This window comes from Rhynchophorus ferrugineus, unplaced genomic scaffold (assembly GCF_030347505.1).
Source record: "Rhynchophorus ferrugineus isolate W39M unplaced genomic scaffold, kcgeb_rfMv2 rfM5, whole genome shotgun sequence".
Taxonomy (NCBI): Eukaryota; Metazoa; Arthropoda; class Insecta; order Coleoptera; family Curculionidae; genus Rhynchophorus; species Rhynchophorus ferrugineus.
The window spans coordinates 23032623-23051657 of NW_027472584.1; the positions used below are offsets into that span (position 1 = coordinate 23032623).

The 19035-nt window shown below is 29.8% G+C and overlaps 2 protein-coding genes and 1 long non-coding RNA gene across 3 annotated transcripts; 1 reads left to right on the plus strand and 2 right to left on the minus strand.

Annotated features, from left to right (window-relative positions):
• Window positions 1–704: 704 nt before the first annotated feature.
• On the minus strand, window positions 705–1905 carry LOC143197347 (uncharacterized). The gene is made up of 5 exons (XM_076405733.1): window positions 1707–1905; window positions 1433–1648; window positions 1260–1367; window positions 1119–1205; window positions 705–1058 (listed from the first exon to the last, which is right to left on the minus strand). The coding sequence occupies exons 1-5, from the start codon at window positions 1873–1875 to the stop codon at window positions 952–954; spliced, it is 687 nt and encodes a 228-aa protein (XP_076261848.1). The 5' UTR covers window positions 1876–1905; the 3' UTR covers window positions 705–951.
• A 4491-nt stretch (window positions 1906–6396) lies between these two features.
• On the minus strand, window positions 6397–8848 carry LOC143197061 (uncharacterized). The gene is made up of 6 exons (XM_076405144.1): window positions 8733–8848; window positions 8462–8554; window positions 7853–7951; window positions 7243–7344; window positions 6635–6736; window positions 6397–6533 (listed from the first exon to the last, which is right to left on the minus strand). Exons 2-5 carry the CDS (start codon window positions 8547–8549, stop codon window positions 6660–6662), a joined length of 366 nt encoding a protein of 121 aa, XP_076261259.1. The 5' UTR covers window positions 8550–8554; window positions 8733–8848; the 3' UTR covers window positions 6397–6533; window positions 6635–6659.
• Window positions 8849–8989: 141 nt separating this feature from the next.
• LOC143196838 (uncharacterized) lies at window positions 8990–9752 on the plus strand. The gene is made up of 2 exons (XR_013005861.1): window positions 8990–9177; window positions 9232–9752. It is a non-coding gene; the product is annotated as an uncharacterized LOC143196838 (long non-coding RNA).
• Window positions 9753–19035: the final 9283 nt, after the last annotated feature.

Sequence of the window (19035 nt, forward strand, 5' to 3'; positions counted from 1 at the left end):
TAAGATAATAGAGATAATAGAGGATGTATCATTAGAAATATATAAGTTTGAGTGCAGGAAAATCAGTACTGAAAGTTCTTCAACACATAATGTTGAATGTGTATCCTTAACTAGGTGGTGTACAAAGATATAACTCTATATGCTAAAGTAGATATTTTATTCCATGAACTACACATAAATTCTAGATCATAAGCAGCAGGAATGAATAGTAACGTATTAGAAAAAACACATCTTTATTGAATACACAAATTATCAAATATTTTACAGTTTCATTTGCAGTGTTTACTTTTATTTTTGCAATAACAAATTATAGTAACAGTTTTGATGAATAATAGTGTACATTATTTGATTTCCTTCCAAGTTATTAATGGAAATTAAAGGTTTTTTGTAATCAAAAGTTGGTATGATACGTTCTCTTAATGTCACTATGTACTCATCAAAGTTTTTTTTAAATAATAAAACAAACCTAAATTCTAGTAGTTATTTCTAAGTGCAATGTCCATTAAAACAAAATAAAACAAGTAAATTCTACCAAAAAAATAATCATGATCATGTGATTTCTATTTCAGTTTTTGCTGTTAGAAAAGGTCTGTACTTTTATGTCATCAGAAAACATGATGATGGAGTTAATATTCTTGTAAATATTCTTGTAAATTCATAAATGTTTTAAATCAAATTTATACGTCATAATGGCCAGTGAAAATATGTATAATTTCTTGATCTTTCTGCTGGAAGGAAACAATGTTTGTTGATATTGTGATCAGAAGTGTATATCAACACGAAAATATTTCCTTAAAGTAATAAATTAACGCAGCAGCGTTCATTGTTTTTTAAACTTGAAATAATATTTACCAAAACTACAATCAACAAGATCATGTGATGTACTCGTAATGGCCGTAAACAGGAACAATAATGTAACGAAAAAAACTTAATAAAACTCGTCTTTTTAAATTACTCCTGCCTAGCCCTCTTAGTTGCTGGAGCTGATAGGTCTTCCTCCTCATTACCGGCTTGGTCAGGTTCTGTAAGGGTACTGGTCTCAGAAGAAGGCCCTGCAGCTGAAAATAAAGCATACACAACTTAAAATTAACGTTTCAAATGAATAGATCTATTGTTACCTTCCTGGTCATTTGTGGAAGCTTGCGGAATGATATCATAACTGCTGCGACGACTTATACGTGGTACCCGATATGAAGCCATTGCCTCTGTTGAAAACGTGTATTAAAAACTTAACATTCGATAGAACATTGCAAGATTACCAGCACGTTGTCGTTTCCTGCTAACTCTAGGAGGCTGCCTCTCTGCTCCATGGGCGAGCATGGATGAATCGATCTCTATATCCCGATCAGAATGCATCATGCTGAGATCTGTTGGAAAGGAAGCGTAAAGTATCTCAGAAGAATTAATCAAATTACCATCGAAGTCACGTTACCCATTGCCTCATTTTCCTCGTCTTCTTCTTCCTGGACATTTCCGTTTATATTCGTTACATCCTCATCGCTGGAACTGCTAGTAGGCGTTGAATTGCCAACAATATAGTTCGTAGCTGTGCTAGCGCTGCTACTCTCGCTGGGGGTCTCCCCAGGCGGATATATCATCAAGTGATCTCTTTCGATCCTCAAAAACTCGCTTAAAGTGTAAGTTTCGCCTGTAAAAACATGTTTTCAATTATAATTAATGGGGTATTGCTCTTGTCAAAGTCTTACGAAATCCGGGTCTGGTGAGATAAGCGACAAGAACATTGCGATGATGAAGAATAGTCATCGCGCTCATATTTGTCCATTCCTCTTCCGAAAATACGGTACGTAACAAATTGTCTAATCGAGCGATGCTAATAGTATCTACATGATTGGGATTCATGTGATTCCTCTCCATTTTTTTAGCAATTCACTCACAACCGTACAACACTACAATACCAAAACTATTCAGAGCGGAAGTTACGATACCGACAAGATGGACGCTACTAACAGCTTCTATACTAACAGAAATGACCAATCAGAAACCGTTAAAAAATGACAGATGACCGACTTCCTTTGAAAAATGTCCAAATTCAAAACTATAATATTGATATTAATTAAAATGTTTCGAGATAAAGTATTGAATAATGATTTTTTTATGTTTTTATTCAGAAACTGCTGCTAAAATTTAATTAACGATTAATTTCATTTTTAAATGATAAAATTAGGCAAATAGAGACACTACATTGACATTGTCAAGTTTTATTGAATCATCCCCTTCAATATTTTATGTGTTTATAATTGACCGTTATTTTAAATAAATCCTACAATATTTTTATTCCTTTATGATAACAAGATATAGTAGAGAAATAAAGCAGAAACTCTTCATGCATTTATTTCAAATACAATTTATTTTGAACAAATATAAACTTTTTTTATTACAATCTTTTACTTTGTATGTAAAGTAATGAGCTTTTAACTTAGTATAAATATCGAGATTAACTTATTGAGATGTTGCAGAAGCATTTGCTCTTGGATTTACTTGATGATTTGTCCCGTTACTGTTAGAATTTCCGCGGAAATTCTAATTATAACGTCTATATGCTTCGCTCAACTGGTCCATGTTCGTGTCAGATTATTTCTGACAATATTTTTTTATTTTTGTTAAATTTCATGTAAACTATTTTTCTTTGAGAATGAACGAATTTATAAATAAAAGAATCCTCTAACACAATAAGAAAGAATTTTTTTTGACCATCTTTATGTTACTTCAAAGAACAACAGATCATCTTGGGTGAATAATAAAGAAACACAATCGAATTCTATGATCAGGCCTGAGCCAAACGTATTTCAAAATTGACCCAGTATTGCAATACGCATGCACATTGCTTAGTTCCAATGTTTGCCTCGTCTATTTCAGCGCGTACTGGCTTGCTAAACTTCACCCACGGTCCCAAGAATAGGCACAACATATTTGAACAATTAAGAGAAAGACTGACGAGAATTGGTAATGCAGGGGTGACTTGAAGGGGGTTTATAAAAATAATTTCATTTTATTTATACATGTTGATACCTTCGAAGCACAAAAGTTTTAAATAATATGGAAAAGCCTTTTCATAACTGGTAAAGGAAAACATGTTTAACAATAATCTCATATAAAATAATTATTAACATAATAAATTAAGTTTACAAGGATTGTAGGAAAGTTATTTTTCTATGTGCGTGGTTTGTTCGTAATACATATGAGAGTTTAGCAAATACTAGAAATGGCAATTGAAACAATACAATGTCAAATTACTACTAATTTTATTTAATTCAATAGAACAACGGAAATATTTAAAAATATATCAAACACATCATGTAAAAATAACAACCAATTAACCACACTCTATTAAAATATCCCTTTTTTAGCTTCTTTCCCATCCTTTCGAGTTCTAAAGGTATTTAGTTAATCTTTTAGACTACCATATTTTCTACCTAAAATATAGAATAAAATTCATTAAAAACAGTAATTTCTATAATATAGTCATGTACCTATGTTGTTTCTTAGATCGTAGTTATCGTATCATTGCAGTATCAAGATGTTACTCCTTTATTTCTTCCAATATATCTTCCATTAGCAGATTTTTTAGTGTATTATTTTAAAAAATACTAGTAAACTAATATCTTCTTATAAAGACCATAAATCTTAATATTCATCCAAATAATTCTGTACTCATCAACTTTTATTATTTTCATTCTACTTGGGCATTGTGTCTGAATTAACTTCAACACAGGTTACGAACACTTCACCTTAAAAACAGTACACCACCATACACTACATAGCAAATTTAGATTCGTATGAGTTCATATAATCCCAGTTTATATCAGCAGCAGATTTATGAGTTTTTCATGCCGCCAAATAGAGGTAATATTTAAATTCATGGTTTCATTATATCTACCTCATTGAGAAATGTTCACATATGTACATAGAGCATTGTTTCTTGAGGCTGAATATATCGTCTGACGATTTAGGATTATTTTGAAATTGTAAAACAGTACAAAATTGTAAAAGTTTGAAATATCTTCAAAAATCTACAAATAGAACATTGAAGTTGAATAAACATACGAGTTTTAGGAGATATTCTTACCATAATCTTCAAACGAGTTAATCTTTTGGGTATTTTCTCCCTTCTCACCGCTTTTAAAACATTTATCTGTTTATTTATATGTCTAGGAAAAATATGGTTATAAACACAAATCAGGTGTTTCTGAACTACAGGACGTATTGCCTATTTCAGTTCGTAATTTTATTTTAAGTTGAAGAAGTATTTTTCATTCTCATTTTACTCTAGTTAAAAAGAGATACATAAATGTCCAATACGTCCGACGCTGCCAAACGGTTGTAAAATTCTTCAAAACAATAGTGATAGTAATTGGAAGTTGTAAACCGGAAAACTTTATTTTGGCGTTTTCTTGTTTTTATAAATTTTAAATCGCAGCTTAATATTTATGATTTTTCTGACTGAAAATCCTAAAGTCAATGAGTATGAAACAGATTGCGCCTTTAATCAGATACTAGTATGGGTACTCGGACTAAACTAAAATCTCTGTACAAACAAAAAACAATATGATGTTGGATTCACCAAAAATAAAGTGTCCACATACGAAACAGGCCACGAATGAAATTACCTTGATTTTTGCTTTGTTCGAGATGAAATTTATGAAATGTATAATAACAGTGGGTAGTTTTTTCGATATAAACATAATTTACTTCAATTATTTCAGGAAAAAATGTTAGTGTACGAATTATGCTTAGAAAATGTAAATATGCAGCTCTGTGATGGATATAAGACATCCATTGATACCTAGGTTTAAATGCTATGCAAAAAAACATAAGATTTATATGTAGTAAAGATAAACCACAAAGACGTCTAATGGCAGGCTGTTATTAAAGAATAGCTTGCAAAACATACATTAAGTTTTAAAAATACCATGTTAAGAGAGAAACCTATTGGTTTGTTACTCAGTAAACCCAAATGAAATATTTAATTGCATTTTATGTATTTTTTTATTTTATTAGGTGCGAAAAAAATATGGTTACGGTTAAGGATCGAATTGCTGAACAATATAGCCATAGAGTGATATGCCTTCCTGTACAATTTAGCGATTGACTTGATTGGTGATTCACATAGTGAGAATGTGTCACTGACTATTCTGTGAACAATGCTAACGTGCATAATATATTTAAGCATTCGGTTAGAATGTATGCAGGGGGAATGAAAACTGTTTTGCTGATAAAGGCAAACATATTAGGGTGAATGCAGTAATTAAATCTAATTTTATCCAGGAAGATTTACGCAGATAGTAACAGAATTAACTAAGGAGAAATACAGTAATTGATTGAATAAACTTGACAGAGAAACACAGCAACGAAGGAAACAAGTGAACATTAAAAGGAACTCTAATGAAAACAATATATGTTACTTTGATATACAATTATTAATTAGGTAAATTAAGCCTTCAAGGAATACTACTTTATAAAGTGCGCCTAGAACTCTAGGCGCTCAGGTGGTGTAGAGAGCTCAGTGTAAATGTAATAAAACTGGACTAAACTACAGACTATGGTGGTTGTATGATTAACTCTGATTAAAGCATTTTGATAATATATGAATTAGACATACTATAATATTAAAATAAATTATGTTTTACAACATTACTTTTGTTTGAATATTTTATTTATATTTGATTATAGTTATTGGTTAAGATAAGAAACTAAAACCCAAGGATTAATGCGGCAACATTGCAACGTCAAAAATTTAGATTTTCACTGTTTCATTATGGTAACCACCAATTTATTTCGATAATCTTAGTCTTGAGAAAATCCGTATAGATGGCGCTGCTAGTCTAAAAACTCACCTACAGCGACTTCCAGTGAGGATATGAACAACTAAAGGCACCATGTGAACCCCAGAATATTACTCATTTGAAAAGGATTTATATTAATAATGAGGCATATTTTGATTATTTGTATTAATTTAAGCTAATGCTTTTTAATATGATTAATACCTTCCAATTTGTAATATGATGAATTAAGATTAATTAAGAAATAAAATATCCATGCTTGAGAAAATATAATCTTTATTAAACTGCACAAAATTGAGAAACATAAAACTATTATCAAATCTAGGAACCTATTGGGAATCAAAGAGCTGATTCGCCATGGATTTACAATATAGGGTTTTTAGTAAATTATATATAAGTTGTACGGTGATACATTTATATAAGTAGTATGTACTTATAATAAAAATATTAATAAACAAGTGTTTTAGAAACTTTAACCTATTCCTGCAAGAGTTAATAAATCATTAAACTATTTTTAATATACTCAAACAATGATTTAAGATTTAAACCTATTTGTGACATTGTAATATTCCTTTCTAGACAAATTTAAGCGTGACTTGTGTAATAAAAATACACGCTTTAGCAAAAATAATTATAAAATCTGTAGGGTTAAAATATAAAATATAACAACAAATACATCATCTATCTTTAACATTACTTTAAAACATTCTTTGAATTTATTATCTACGGTATCTGTAAAAGAAATGTGTTTTAAACATATATTTTATACGTATATACAGTTTTATATACAAATCTATGTTAAAAGTATATTTCTAGAATAATAATATACTTACCGTCTAGTATTTCTTTGAACTACTCTTATTTTCTTTCATACTTAGTTGGTGAAGGGCATTCTTCTTTTATATACCGTTTAGCATCACAATTTATCGGTTTCACTAAAAATAAATAGAAGGTTAAAAAACTTGTATGTATAAAGTTTTGAAAATTTATAAACACAGTATGATATTTAATTTAATTATTAGATTTAATACCCTATCAGTAATATTTAGATATTATACAATGAAGAATCATTTAATAAAAATATACTCAAAAAATGATTTATCCTTTAAACCCATTTGTGACTTTGTAATATTCCTTTATATACAAGCGAGGCTTGGTAAGAGTAGGTTTAGTGGTACATTTATAATAAAATTAAATATGTAACTACATGATGTAATAAAAATAAATATAAAAATTTGTATGGTTGAAATATAAAACATAACAACAAATACATGATTTATCTGTAATATTACTTTAAAAGATTCTTTGAATCTATTCATACATCTATTGTATCTAGAAAAGAAAGGTATTTTAAACATATATACATATATTTTATAAGTATATATAATTTTATATATAAATCTATGTTCAAAACATATTTTTAGTATAATAATATACTTACCATCTTGTATTTCTTCTACCTCCTCATATTTTCTTTCATACTTAGTTAGTGAAGGGCATTCTTCTTTTATATACCGTTTAGCATCACAACTTATCGGTTTCCCTAAAAATAAATAGAAGGTTAAAAAACTTGTATGTATAAAGTTTTGAAAATTTATAAACACAGTATATGATATCTAATTTAATTATTAGATTTAATACCCTATCAGTAATATTTAGATATTATACAATGAAGAATCATTTAATAAAAATATACTCAAAAAATGATTTACCCTTTAAACCCATTTGTGACTTTGTAATATTCCTTTATATACAAGTGAGGCTTGGTAAGAGTAGGTTTAGTGGTACATTTATAATAAAATTAAATATGTAACTACATGATGTAATAAAAATAAATATAAAAATTTGTATGGTTGAAATATAAAACATAACAACAAATACATGATTTATCTGTAATATTACTTTAAAAGATTCTTTGAATCTATTCATACATCTATTGTATCTAGAAAAGAAAGGTATTTTAAACATATATACATATATTTTATAAGTATATATAATTTTATATATAAATCTATGTTCAAAACATATTTCTAGTATAATAATATACTTACCATCTTGTATTTCTTCTACCTCCTCATATTTTCTTTTGTACTTGGGTGGTGAAGGGTGCTCTTTTATGTACTTATCAAAATCATACGGGATCAGTTTCTCTAAAAATAAATCGAAAGTGAAAAATCTTGGTAGTACTAAAGTATTGAAAATTTATAAACAAAGTATGTGATATTTAATTTAATTATTAGATTTAATACCCTATCAATATTTAGATATCCTGGAATGAAGAATTATTTAATAAAAATATACTCAAAGAATGATTTAGCCTTTAAAACTATTTGTAACTTCGTAATATTTCTTTCTATACAAATTTAAGTGAGGCTTATGTAAGGGTAGTTTTAATGGTACATTTATAATAATATAAATTTATAATTACATGATGTAATAAAAATAAGCATAAAAATTTGTATGGTTGAAATATAAAATTTAACAACAAATACACCATAAATCATTAAGGTTACTTTAAAACATCCTTTGAATCTATACATCCATTTACTGTATATAGAAATGAAAAGTGTTTTGAACATATATACGTATATTTAAAGTATACATAGTTTTATAACTAAATCTATGTCAAAAACATATTTTTAGGATAATAATATACTTACCGTCTAGTATTACTTCCACCTTCTCACATTTTCTTTTATAGATAGGTGTATTCCAATAAGCTTTTGCAGCATCAGCATCACACATCATCTTTCCTAAAAATAAATAGAAAATGAAAAATTTCGGTTCTATAAAAGTTTTGAAAATTTATAAACAGAGTATGACATTTATTCTAATTATTAGATTTAAAGGTTTTAAGAATTAAAAGGTATTAATAATATTTAGATATCATGGAATGAGCTATTATATAATAAATATATGTACTATATTTACTTTTAGGCTGTCGTTATCCCCAAATTTAAATGGTTTAAATATTTCCATTTGTACTAATACCAGAGTTTGAATGTGGCGACTAATGGTGAGTGCAGATCTGAATGTTCGGTTCGAGCGTATTTGGAGCATTGATGAAAAAAAAGCCAAACGTAGCGAATTCCCGCGCGCGAATGCGTTTTCTGTAAATGCGCCGAATCAGCTCGAGCCGAGTTCTCAGGTCTGTACCCACCTTAACACTCTTCTTGTGGCTGAGCGCACGTATCTTTTATGTTTTGTTTATAACCATATTTTTGGCAATCAACAAAATAAAATCTATTGAAAATTTACAATCTATATCACTTTTGTGTATAGTTTTATTCTACTGAAGAGCAATGTTTATTGTTAAAAGAAAGAAAATACTAATAAGATATAAATTCAACTCGTTGGAATAACTATTATGGCATAAGTATTTCATAAATTTCACATCTATATACAATATCAGTATATTTATATATTTCAGATTTTATATTTCCTATATGGTGGGTGGTTACTGTTTTGAAAGTGAAGTGTAACTATGCTGAAATTATTTCAGGTACAACGGCCAGGTTGTATGAAACACTAAAAGTTGACGAGTACAAGATGATTTGGATAAACATGAGGATTCACACGCCATATAAGATGTGCTTGTAATTTTTAAAATGATACATTAAAAAATAATGTTGCAAACAAGCGCACTGGGAGATTTAATGAAAAATTAACAAGTAACATCTTGATTCTGCAGTGATATAATAACTACGACCTAAAGAATAACATAGATGCGTGACTCTTTTACAGAAATTGCTGTATTTAATGACTTTTGCTCTATATTTTAGATAGAAGATATGATAGCGTCAAAGATGTTTTTAACTAAATACCATTATAACTGTAATGAGGACCAGTGTTGTATACGGTTTGGTTCTTACTTTTACATGTTGATGTATCTGATACACTTAAAAATATATGGGTTGTATTATGAATTAAATAAAATTAGTAGTAACATGACACTGTATTGTTTAAGCCTTTTTTCATTTGCTGTTTCTAGTATTTGCTAAACTTTTATATAGGTTCCGAACAGTAATATATTAAAAAATAATATTTCGACAACCTACATGTGATTGTTTCTGAACGTCTTTTACTTCTCCAGTTGTGAAATAGCATTTTCCTGTTATCAATATATGAATATGTATAAATAATATGAAATTATTATTCCCTTCAATTTAAAGACGTAACACTTCCAATCATCCTTCCATTATTATTATGGTGCATATAATTTATTTAAAATATTTTTATGCAGATTATTACTTTTAATTGCCATTTATAAAATTGTCTTATTACTGAATATGATTTGCTTTTAATTCAAAAGCATATTTGTAGTAATAATTATATTACAAGTAAAATGGGGAGTTTTTTTTTTCAGGAACAAATTCAATTCATTATCATGCCTTTTTCATTCTCTCTCAAATTTGCTTTGCCTATTCGTGGCACTGTGGATGAAGTTCTGCTTGCCAGTAGGCTTTGAAATTAACGAGAGAAACGTTGGAACTAAGCAATGTGCGTGCGTATTGCAACAATGGGTCAATTTTGAAATACGCTGGCTCAGCCTTTTGTTATTATAAGATAGCAATTTTAAATTTTAGATGAACTAGTAGCGGGACAGTGTTTTAAAAAAACTATATATTTACCTTTGAAACTTTCATCATAGTCCTCGATATTTGCCTGTGATATCAGTTGAGCATACTCATCTTCTATGTCGTGTTTTGAATCATCGATGATGATCTCTTGCAACCCCACATCTAACCAATATAAGTTTTATTAGAAAATGATACAAACAGAATCTTAAACGTTTAGGTTTGAAATTTCAAATTAATATGTAGATGAATTAAAAGAAGTGAAAATAGTATATAATGCATATATCTACCTTCCAAGTGGGTATAAAATATGTTAGGATAGTCCTCAAAATTTACTGATTCATATGTTTCTCTAGCATTTGATGTTAGTAATTCGTACTCTTGTTTAGAATGGTATGTTATTTGCTCGTCAACTGGAAAAATCAATTACTATTAAAAAAATCCATTAATTTTTAAACATTTACACTTTTACTTCAAAGATATCAAACAAGTGAGATAAGTGGTGTGTTATTAGCCTTTTGTTATTATAAGATGGCTATTTTAAATTTTAGGTGAACCAGTAGCGGGACAGTGTTTAAAAAAACTATATATTTACCTTTGGAACTTTCATCATAGTCCTCGATATTTGCCTGTGATATCAATTGAGCATATTCATCTTCTATGTCGTGGTTTGAATCATCGATGATGATCTCTTGCAACCCCACATCTAACCAATATAAGTTTTATTAGAAAATGATACAAACAGAATCTTAAACGTTTAGGTTTTAAATTTCAAATTAATATGTAGATGAATTAAAAGAAGTGAAAATAGTATATAATGCATATATCTACCTTCCAAGTGGGTATAAAATATGTTAGGATAGTCCTCAAAATGTACTGATTCATATGTTTCTCTAGAATGGTGTGATATTTTCTCGTCAACTGGAAAAATCAATTACTATTAAAAAAACTCATTAAACATTACACTTTTACTTCAAAGATATCAAACAAGTGAGATATGATATATTTACTTTTAGTGGCCCTTTTCCGGCTATCCTTTTGGCTGCCTTTTTTCTTCGTAGGTTTGTGTGGTTTATTCGCTTGTCCCTCGAGTGACTTCAAATATAACTGAACGTTTTCTTCTGTATCATGTAACGAAAATTGGAGGCATTTTAAATTGATTAAAAAATAATTATCATTATATTCATATACCGTCAAATATTTCATCTTCACTATGGGTGTCGACTGGGGTCATTCCTAATGACTGAATTTGGTCGTTCAGGTATTCCTCCAACAGTATTTCCTCCGCTGAAATATAATGAATGTTGAGTGATCATTTTATAGCGAGACGACTGTGACCGTGCATACTTAAACTACCATAACTTAAAAAAAAACGTACTTTCATATTCCTCTGTATTACCAATATTGATTTCGACTTCTTCCCTTCCCACTAATACATGTACATCCCTCATGCACTCCAGAAACTGGCGTAGGGTCAAAGTATGACCTAAAAAACATTTAATAAAGTAACTGGGATGTATTTAAAGTACCAATAATAGTCTTACGCATATCCCTTTGGTTTAAATAGAAGACCACCAAGAGACCTTCTCGAAAGCGGTCATACGAATTCATTGTTTCCCATTCTTCTCCGAATAACATAGATAAAATCTTTTCTACTTCACTAAACCCCAAATTTTCTTTAAGATTTGAATTAAAATCCATTTCGGTTAACAACTTTTTAACTTATCGCTTTAACAAGATAGAACAGAAATGGCGGATCAATCGCTTCATATTACAGATTCCTATTTTTCTACTAATATTTTATTTTTGTGACGTATTTGTCAGGCAATTTCTTCCAATTATATATTGTTTGATTATATATAATAATATATAATCTATATATATATATATATAATCTATATATATATAATATATAATCTATATATATATTTATATATATAATATATATATATATATATATATATATATATAGAATATATATATATATATATATATATATATATATATATATATATATATATATTCTATATATATATATATATATATATATATATATATATTCTATATATATATATATTCTATATATATATATATATTCTATATATATATATATATATATATATATATATATATATATAATATATATATATATATATATATATATATATATTCTATATATATATATATTCTATATATATACCAATCTCACTCAGGTCATCTATATTTATGGCGACAAAACGTTGCGATGTTGCCGCATCAATTTGGTATACATAATACATATTGATATATAACAAATTTGTTATCTAAATTAAATAATCAAACAATAGTAATATAAAATAATGTTAACAAATATAATTTATATGAGTACTATAGTATATCTAATGCATAAATTAGCATCTTTTTTTAACTTGAATAAAATGAGTGGGAATATATTGTCGGGTATTAAAACAAATATACAAATTGCTGTTAATTTGAATATTATATATATATATATATATATATATATATATAGATTATATAATTATAATATTCAAATTAACAGCAATTTGTATATTTGTTTTAATACCCGACAATATATTCCCACTCATTTTATTCAAGTTAAAAAAAGATGCTAATTTATGCATTAGATATACTATAGTACTCATATAAATTATATTTGTTAACATTATTTTATATTACTATTGTTTGATTATTTAATTTAGATAACAAATTTGTTATATATCAATATGTATTATGTATACCAAATTGATGCGGCAACATCGCAACGTTTTGTCGCCATAAATATAGATGACCTGAGTTCACTGTAGGTTCTCCAAAAATATTTCCCACTGTATTGTCCACCTATTAAATATGAGTATTGGCTTGATCAATAAAAATTGAGTTCAGTACGGCATGATTTTATTTAAACAAAAAATTAAGTTATGTTAACAGTAAATTAATAATTATTCATTAGTTATAAGAATCAGGTTTGTCTTCTATGGATGGATCGGATTGATCCATTGGAACAGCATGTTCTTCTACTGCTTCCGTATCATCTGATGGCGGTGTAGATAGTTGCCTTATGTAGTCAATATAGTCCGGAAAATCGCATGTGTTAACTAAATACAATTACTCGTTAGGAATTTTTTTGATAAAATAAAAGAATATTTACCTTCGAAGCCTGGTGTTAGATTCTCCTTATTGAGAGGAATATTTTCTTTTGACAATACTAAATGAACATGCCTCATCGTGTTTAAAAACTCTTCTAAGGTACACTTTTGACCTAAATATTAAAGTTAGGAAATGTCTTTTTATTGCTAACTAATTACATTACTACTTACGTAATCGCTCGTCTTTAACATATAGAATAAATAAGGCACCCTCTCGAATTTTATCTAGTAAATTCATATTTTCCCATTCTTCGGGGTAAAGCGGACGCATTATATCTTCGATTTGAGATAATGTAAGGTCTTGAACGTTATCTTTATTAATTTGAGCTAAATCCATTTTGTTAGAATCAAAAGGACGGAATTAGATAAAACTCTGACTACAAGGAAACGTCAAATACAAAAAGATATTCTTTGTACCGACGAAGTTACATACTTCTTCTTCTTCTTCTTCTTCTTACCTCACTGTTGAGCTATTTTAGTATTTAACATTATTTGTATCATTTTTATGCTTAGTTATGCTTTAACATATTATGAATTATTATATCTTGTACCATCAATCATCAACCACCACCAAAACAATATGAGAATCATATCCAAGCATATTATGCATTGATGGTTACACATTCTCATATTATTTATATTCTGACTTCATTATTATATAGAACCGCTACCACGTAATCCTCTTCTGAATCCAAAATTGATCGTTTTAATCGCATTAACTCTTGACAAAGACCAAGCATTGGTAGTCAGTATCATCTTCTTTGATATCAATTAGAGCTTCGACGATGATTCATATTTTATGTTTTCATATTTTTAAAAAAATCGTCATTAATAAAACATATATTAAAAATTTGATTAAGTGTAAAGTATATGAGATTAGGTTATCATATTTGTTATTAGTTGGTTGGCTTCTTCATCATTGGAATTACATTCACTTTTGTATTTTAAAAATTAATCGATACGATATCTTAAAAATTAATTTTTTTCGCAAATGCGAAGTCGAAGATTGTTAACTTACCCCGTAAACGTCTAGTGATCCTACCCTTTCCTAAATGTGACAAAAGCATCAGTCCAGAGGATTAAATAATCTGGCAAAGAATACCCTAAAAATGGCCTAATGGCACATAATTTGAATACATGATATGTTAGAAATGATATACAATAGATTTACCACAATACATTCCATTATATTATAATAAGTTTCATCATTCTCATCTCGTACTGGCACTACATAGACACTACCCATTATATTTAAAAACATTCTAAAGCCATATTTGTTACCTAACGAAGCGTTTATTAGTCTAATGAATATCAGTCGCTACTGTTAACTTACGTAGTTTGTCGTTTTTAATGTATGTAATGAAGAGAAGATACAAAAGCATCTTTTTAGTATCATTTATAGTATTCCACTCATCTGTATTATAAAACATTCGTAGAATATCTTCGGAGAATTTGAGCAGTAGTAATCTTATCGATATTTAAAATACCATCATAATCTTGGTTAATATCTTCACTCTTTTATCCAATTTATCCAATCCTTGCAAATTCTGCAAGAAAACTTACCTGTTTTTAATAAATCAAGTCTATCCTACGTTCTTTTCTGTTCGGAAATTTGGTAATTACTTTGTCATTTAAATTGTCTATGTCGGAGATCAACTATTTTTTAATAGATAACTTGGAAAGAGCTATTAAACGATCTTTGGTCATTGTTGCATTTCAGAGAAACGTTTTGATACGCTTTAGTGTTGATGTTGGAAAGCTGTAGGTTATTGGTTTTAGTTATTTATATTCAAGGAAGTCAAAATTTAAAAGTTTTTTCTTTTTGTATAATCTAGGGGTCTAATTTATTAGATCATTTAACTATTTTTCATAATATTTGTGACATGGGAAAAGAATTATGACTTAAGACAGCATAAAATATGGCATGGTATCGAATGTCTGGTGAAACTATGCCCCCCAAGAAGTACAATGAGTAAATAGAATACACGTGCGTAGTAAAAAGGTTATTCCATCGGCTCGTTGTTGAGTGTTTTGGATAATGGGGCTTCAAGTAATAGATGAAGCGAGTGGGAGGTTACACTTTATGGCGCCTATAACCATAAACATCAAGAAGATCCGATATCCTGGAAATTTTAAGAATTCCTTAAGAGTCCGAATAGCACGTGTTCTATCGGCGTGAGGCGTTCCCAACTGGAATAGTATTTCCCACGTCGATATTCTGAACGAATCGGGACACGGAAAAGGGTTTCTTGGACCGTCCTTCTCTACCACTACCAAGAACTCAAGGGAGGAGCTTTAGCGATAAAACACGTTGTATCCACAACGAGAATCAACATTGAGAAAAAAAGCGTTGATCGAAGATAGCATTGACAAAAGAATTGTTAAGAAAACGTAGAAGTAAAAAATTATTACAAGAATTGACAAGAAAGAATTACTGAAGAATTGAACCAGAAGACTGGAAACGGTAAAATGTCGAAAAACAAAGTATTGAGAAGAAAGAATTGATAAAAAATGTAGTAAAAGTACAAAATAATTATAAGAATTGACAGGCAAGAATTACTGGAGAATGGAACCACAACACTAGAGGCACTAAAATGTCGAAAAACAAAAGAAATATCAGAATCAGAATGGAGCAAAAACAGTAGAATTCGCATCGTATGCATAATAATCAGTTGGGTTCGAGGATTCAGTATTAACCAAAACCAGGCATACGATTTTTTCAGTCAGTTGCAGTCAGGTCTTTCGAGTCGAATAAGCGACAATGGGTATCTAGTCTTAGGGATATAATTTATTAGAGCATTTAACTGTTTTTTGCAGTATTCATAACATCGGAAGATAATTAGGACTTGATACAAAATAAAACATTAACATTTTATCGAATGTCTGGTGAAACTAAGAAAGACACTGATTAAACAGAACGCACGTGTCCAACAAAAAAGTTATCCCATCGGCTCGTTTTTGAGTGTATCGGATAATGAGGTTTCAAATACCGAGGCTGCTGGACGAAGTGTGTCGGAAGTTACACCTTATGGCACCTAGAACCATAAACATCAAGAAGATCCGAGATCGTGTAATTTTCAAGAATTCTTTAAGAGTCCTAAACGCACGTGTTCTAACGGCATGAGGTGTTCCCAGCTGAAATAGTCTTTCCCACTTTGATATTCTGAACGAATCGGGATACAGAAAAGGGTTTCTTGGACCGGCTGCCCTACCACCACCATGAACTCGAGGGAGGAGCTTCAGCGATAAAACACGTTGCATCGACAAGGAGAGTAAGCATTGAGAAGCAAAGCGTTGATCGAAGACATCATTGATAAAAGAATTGTTAGGAGAATTTTGATAAGAAAATGTAGCGGATGATAAATTGATTGAAAATCTGCAATTAAGAAGAACGTCAGAATTAAACAAAATTAAGAAGAAATAATTGGTAAGAAAATATATCAGGATTACTAAATAATTACAAGTGTTGACAAGAAAGAATTGATAAAAAATGAAGTAAAAGTTTTGGCAAGAATTGCTGGAGAATTGAACCACAACACTAGAAGCAGTAAAATGTCGAAAAACAAAAGAAGTATCAAAATCAAAATGAAGCAAAAACAGTAGAATTCGCATCGTGTGCAAAATAATCAGTTGGGTCCGAGGATTCAGTATTAACCAAAACCAGGCATACGATTTTTTCAGTGAGTTCTATCTAATTTATAATTATTTTCCCCATAACGTATTGGTTAACATTTGTAAATGTATATATTCTTCAAAGAAGAGAGAAAATAAATTGTATTTTATTTACAATCTTGTCTTCTCTCCACCAACTCAACATATGGTCTTTCGAGTCGAACAAGCGACAATGGGTATCTGGTCTTAGGGATATAATTTATTAGAGCATTTAACTGTTTTTTGCAGTATTTATGATATAGGAAAATAATTAGAACTTGAGACAAAATAAAACATTCGCATTGTATCGAATGTCTGGTGAAACTAAGAAAGACGCCGATTAAACAGAACGCACGTGTTCAACAAAAAAGTTATCCCATCGGCTCGTTGTTGAGTGTATCGGATAATAGGGTTTCAAATACCGAGGCTGCTGGACGAAGTGTGTCGGAAGTTACACCTTATGGCACCCAGAACCATAAACATCAAGAAGATCCGAGATCGTGTAATTTTCAAGAATTCTTTAAGAGTCCTAAACGCACGTGTTCTAACGGCATGAGGTGTTCCCAGCTGAAATAGTCTTTCCCACTTTGATATTCTGAACGAATCGGGATACAGAAAAGGGTTTCTTGGACCGGCTGCCCTACCACCACCATGAACTCGAGGGAGGAACTTCAGCGATAAAACACGTTGCATCGACAAGGAAAGTAAGCATTGAGAAGCAAAGCGTTGATCGAAGACATCATTGATAAAAGAATTGTTAGGAGAATTTTGATAAGAAAATGTAGCGGATGATAAATTGATTGAAAATCTGCAATTAAGAAGAACGTCAGAATTAAACAAAATTAAGAAGAAATAATTGATAAGAAAATATATCAGAAATACTAAATAAGTACAAGTGTTGACAAGAAAGAATTGATAAAAAAATGAAGTAAAAGTTTTGGCAAGAATTGCTGGAGAATTGAACCACAACACTAGAAGCAGTAAAATGTCGAAAAACAAAAGAAATATCAAAATCAGAATGAAGCAAAAACAGTAGAATTCGCATCGTGTGCAAAATAATCAGTTGGGTCCGAGGATTCAGTATTAACCAAAACCAGGCATACGATTTTTTCAGTGAGTTCTATCTAATTTATAATTATTTTCTCCATAACGTATTGATTAACATTTGTAAATGTATATATTCTTCAAAGAAAAGAGAAAATAAATTGTATTTTATTTACAATCTTGTCTTCTCTCCACCAACTCAACATATGGTCTTTCGAGTCGAACAAGCGACAATGGGTATCTGGTCTTAGGGATATAATTTATTAGAGCATTTAACTGTTTTTTGCAGTATTTATGATATAGGAAAATAATTAGAACTTGAGACAAAATAAAACATTCGCATTGTATCGAATGTCTGGTGAAACTAAGAAAGACGCCGATTAAACAGAACGCACGTGTTCAACAAAAAAGTTATCCCATCGGCTCGTTGTTGAGTGTATCGGATAATAGGGTTTCAAATACCGAGGCTGCTGGATGAAGTGTGTCGGAAGTTACACCTTATGGCACCTAGAACCATAAACATCAAGACGATCCGAGATCGTGTAATTTTCAAGAATTCTTTAAGAGTCCTAAACGCACGTGTTCTAACGGCATGAGGTGTTCTCAGCTGCAATAGTCTTTCCCACTTCGATATTCTGAACGAATCGGCATACAGAAAAGGGTTTCTTGGACCGGCTGCCCTACCACCACCATGAACTCGAGGGAGGAGCTTCAACGATAAAACACGTTGCATCGACAACGAGAGTCACCATTGAGAAGCAAAGCGTTGATCGAAGGCAACATTGATAAAAGAATTGTTAGGAGAATTTTGAT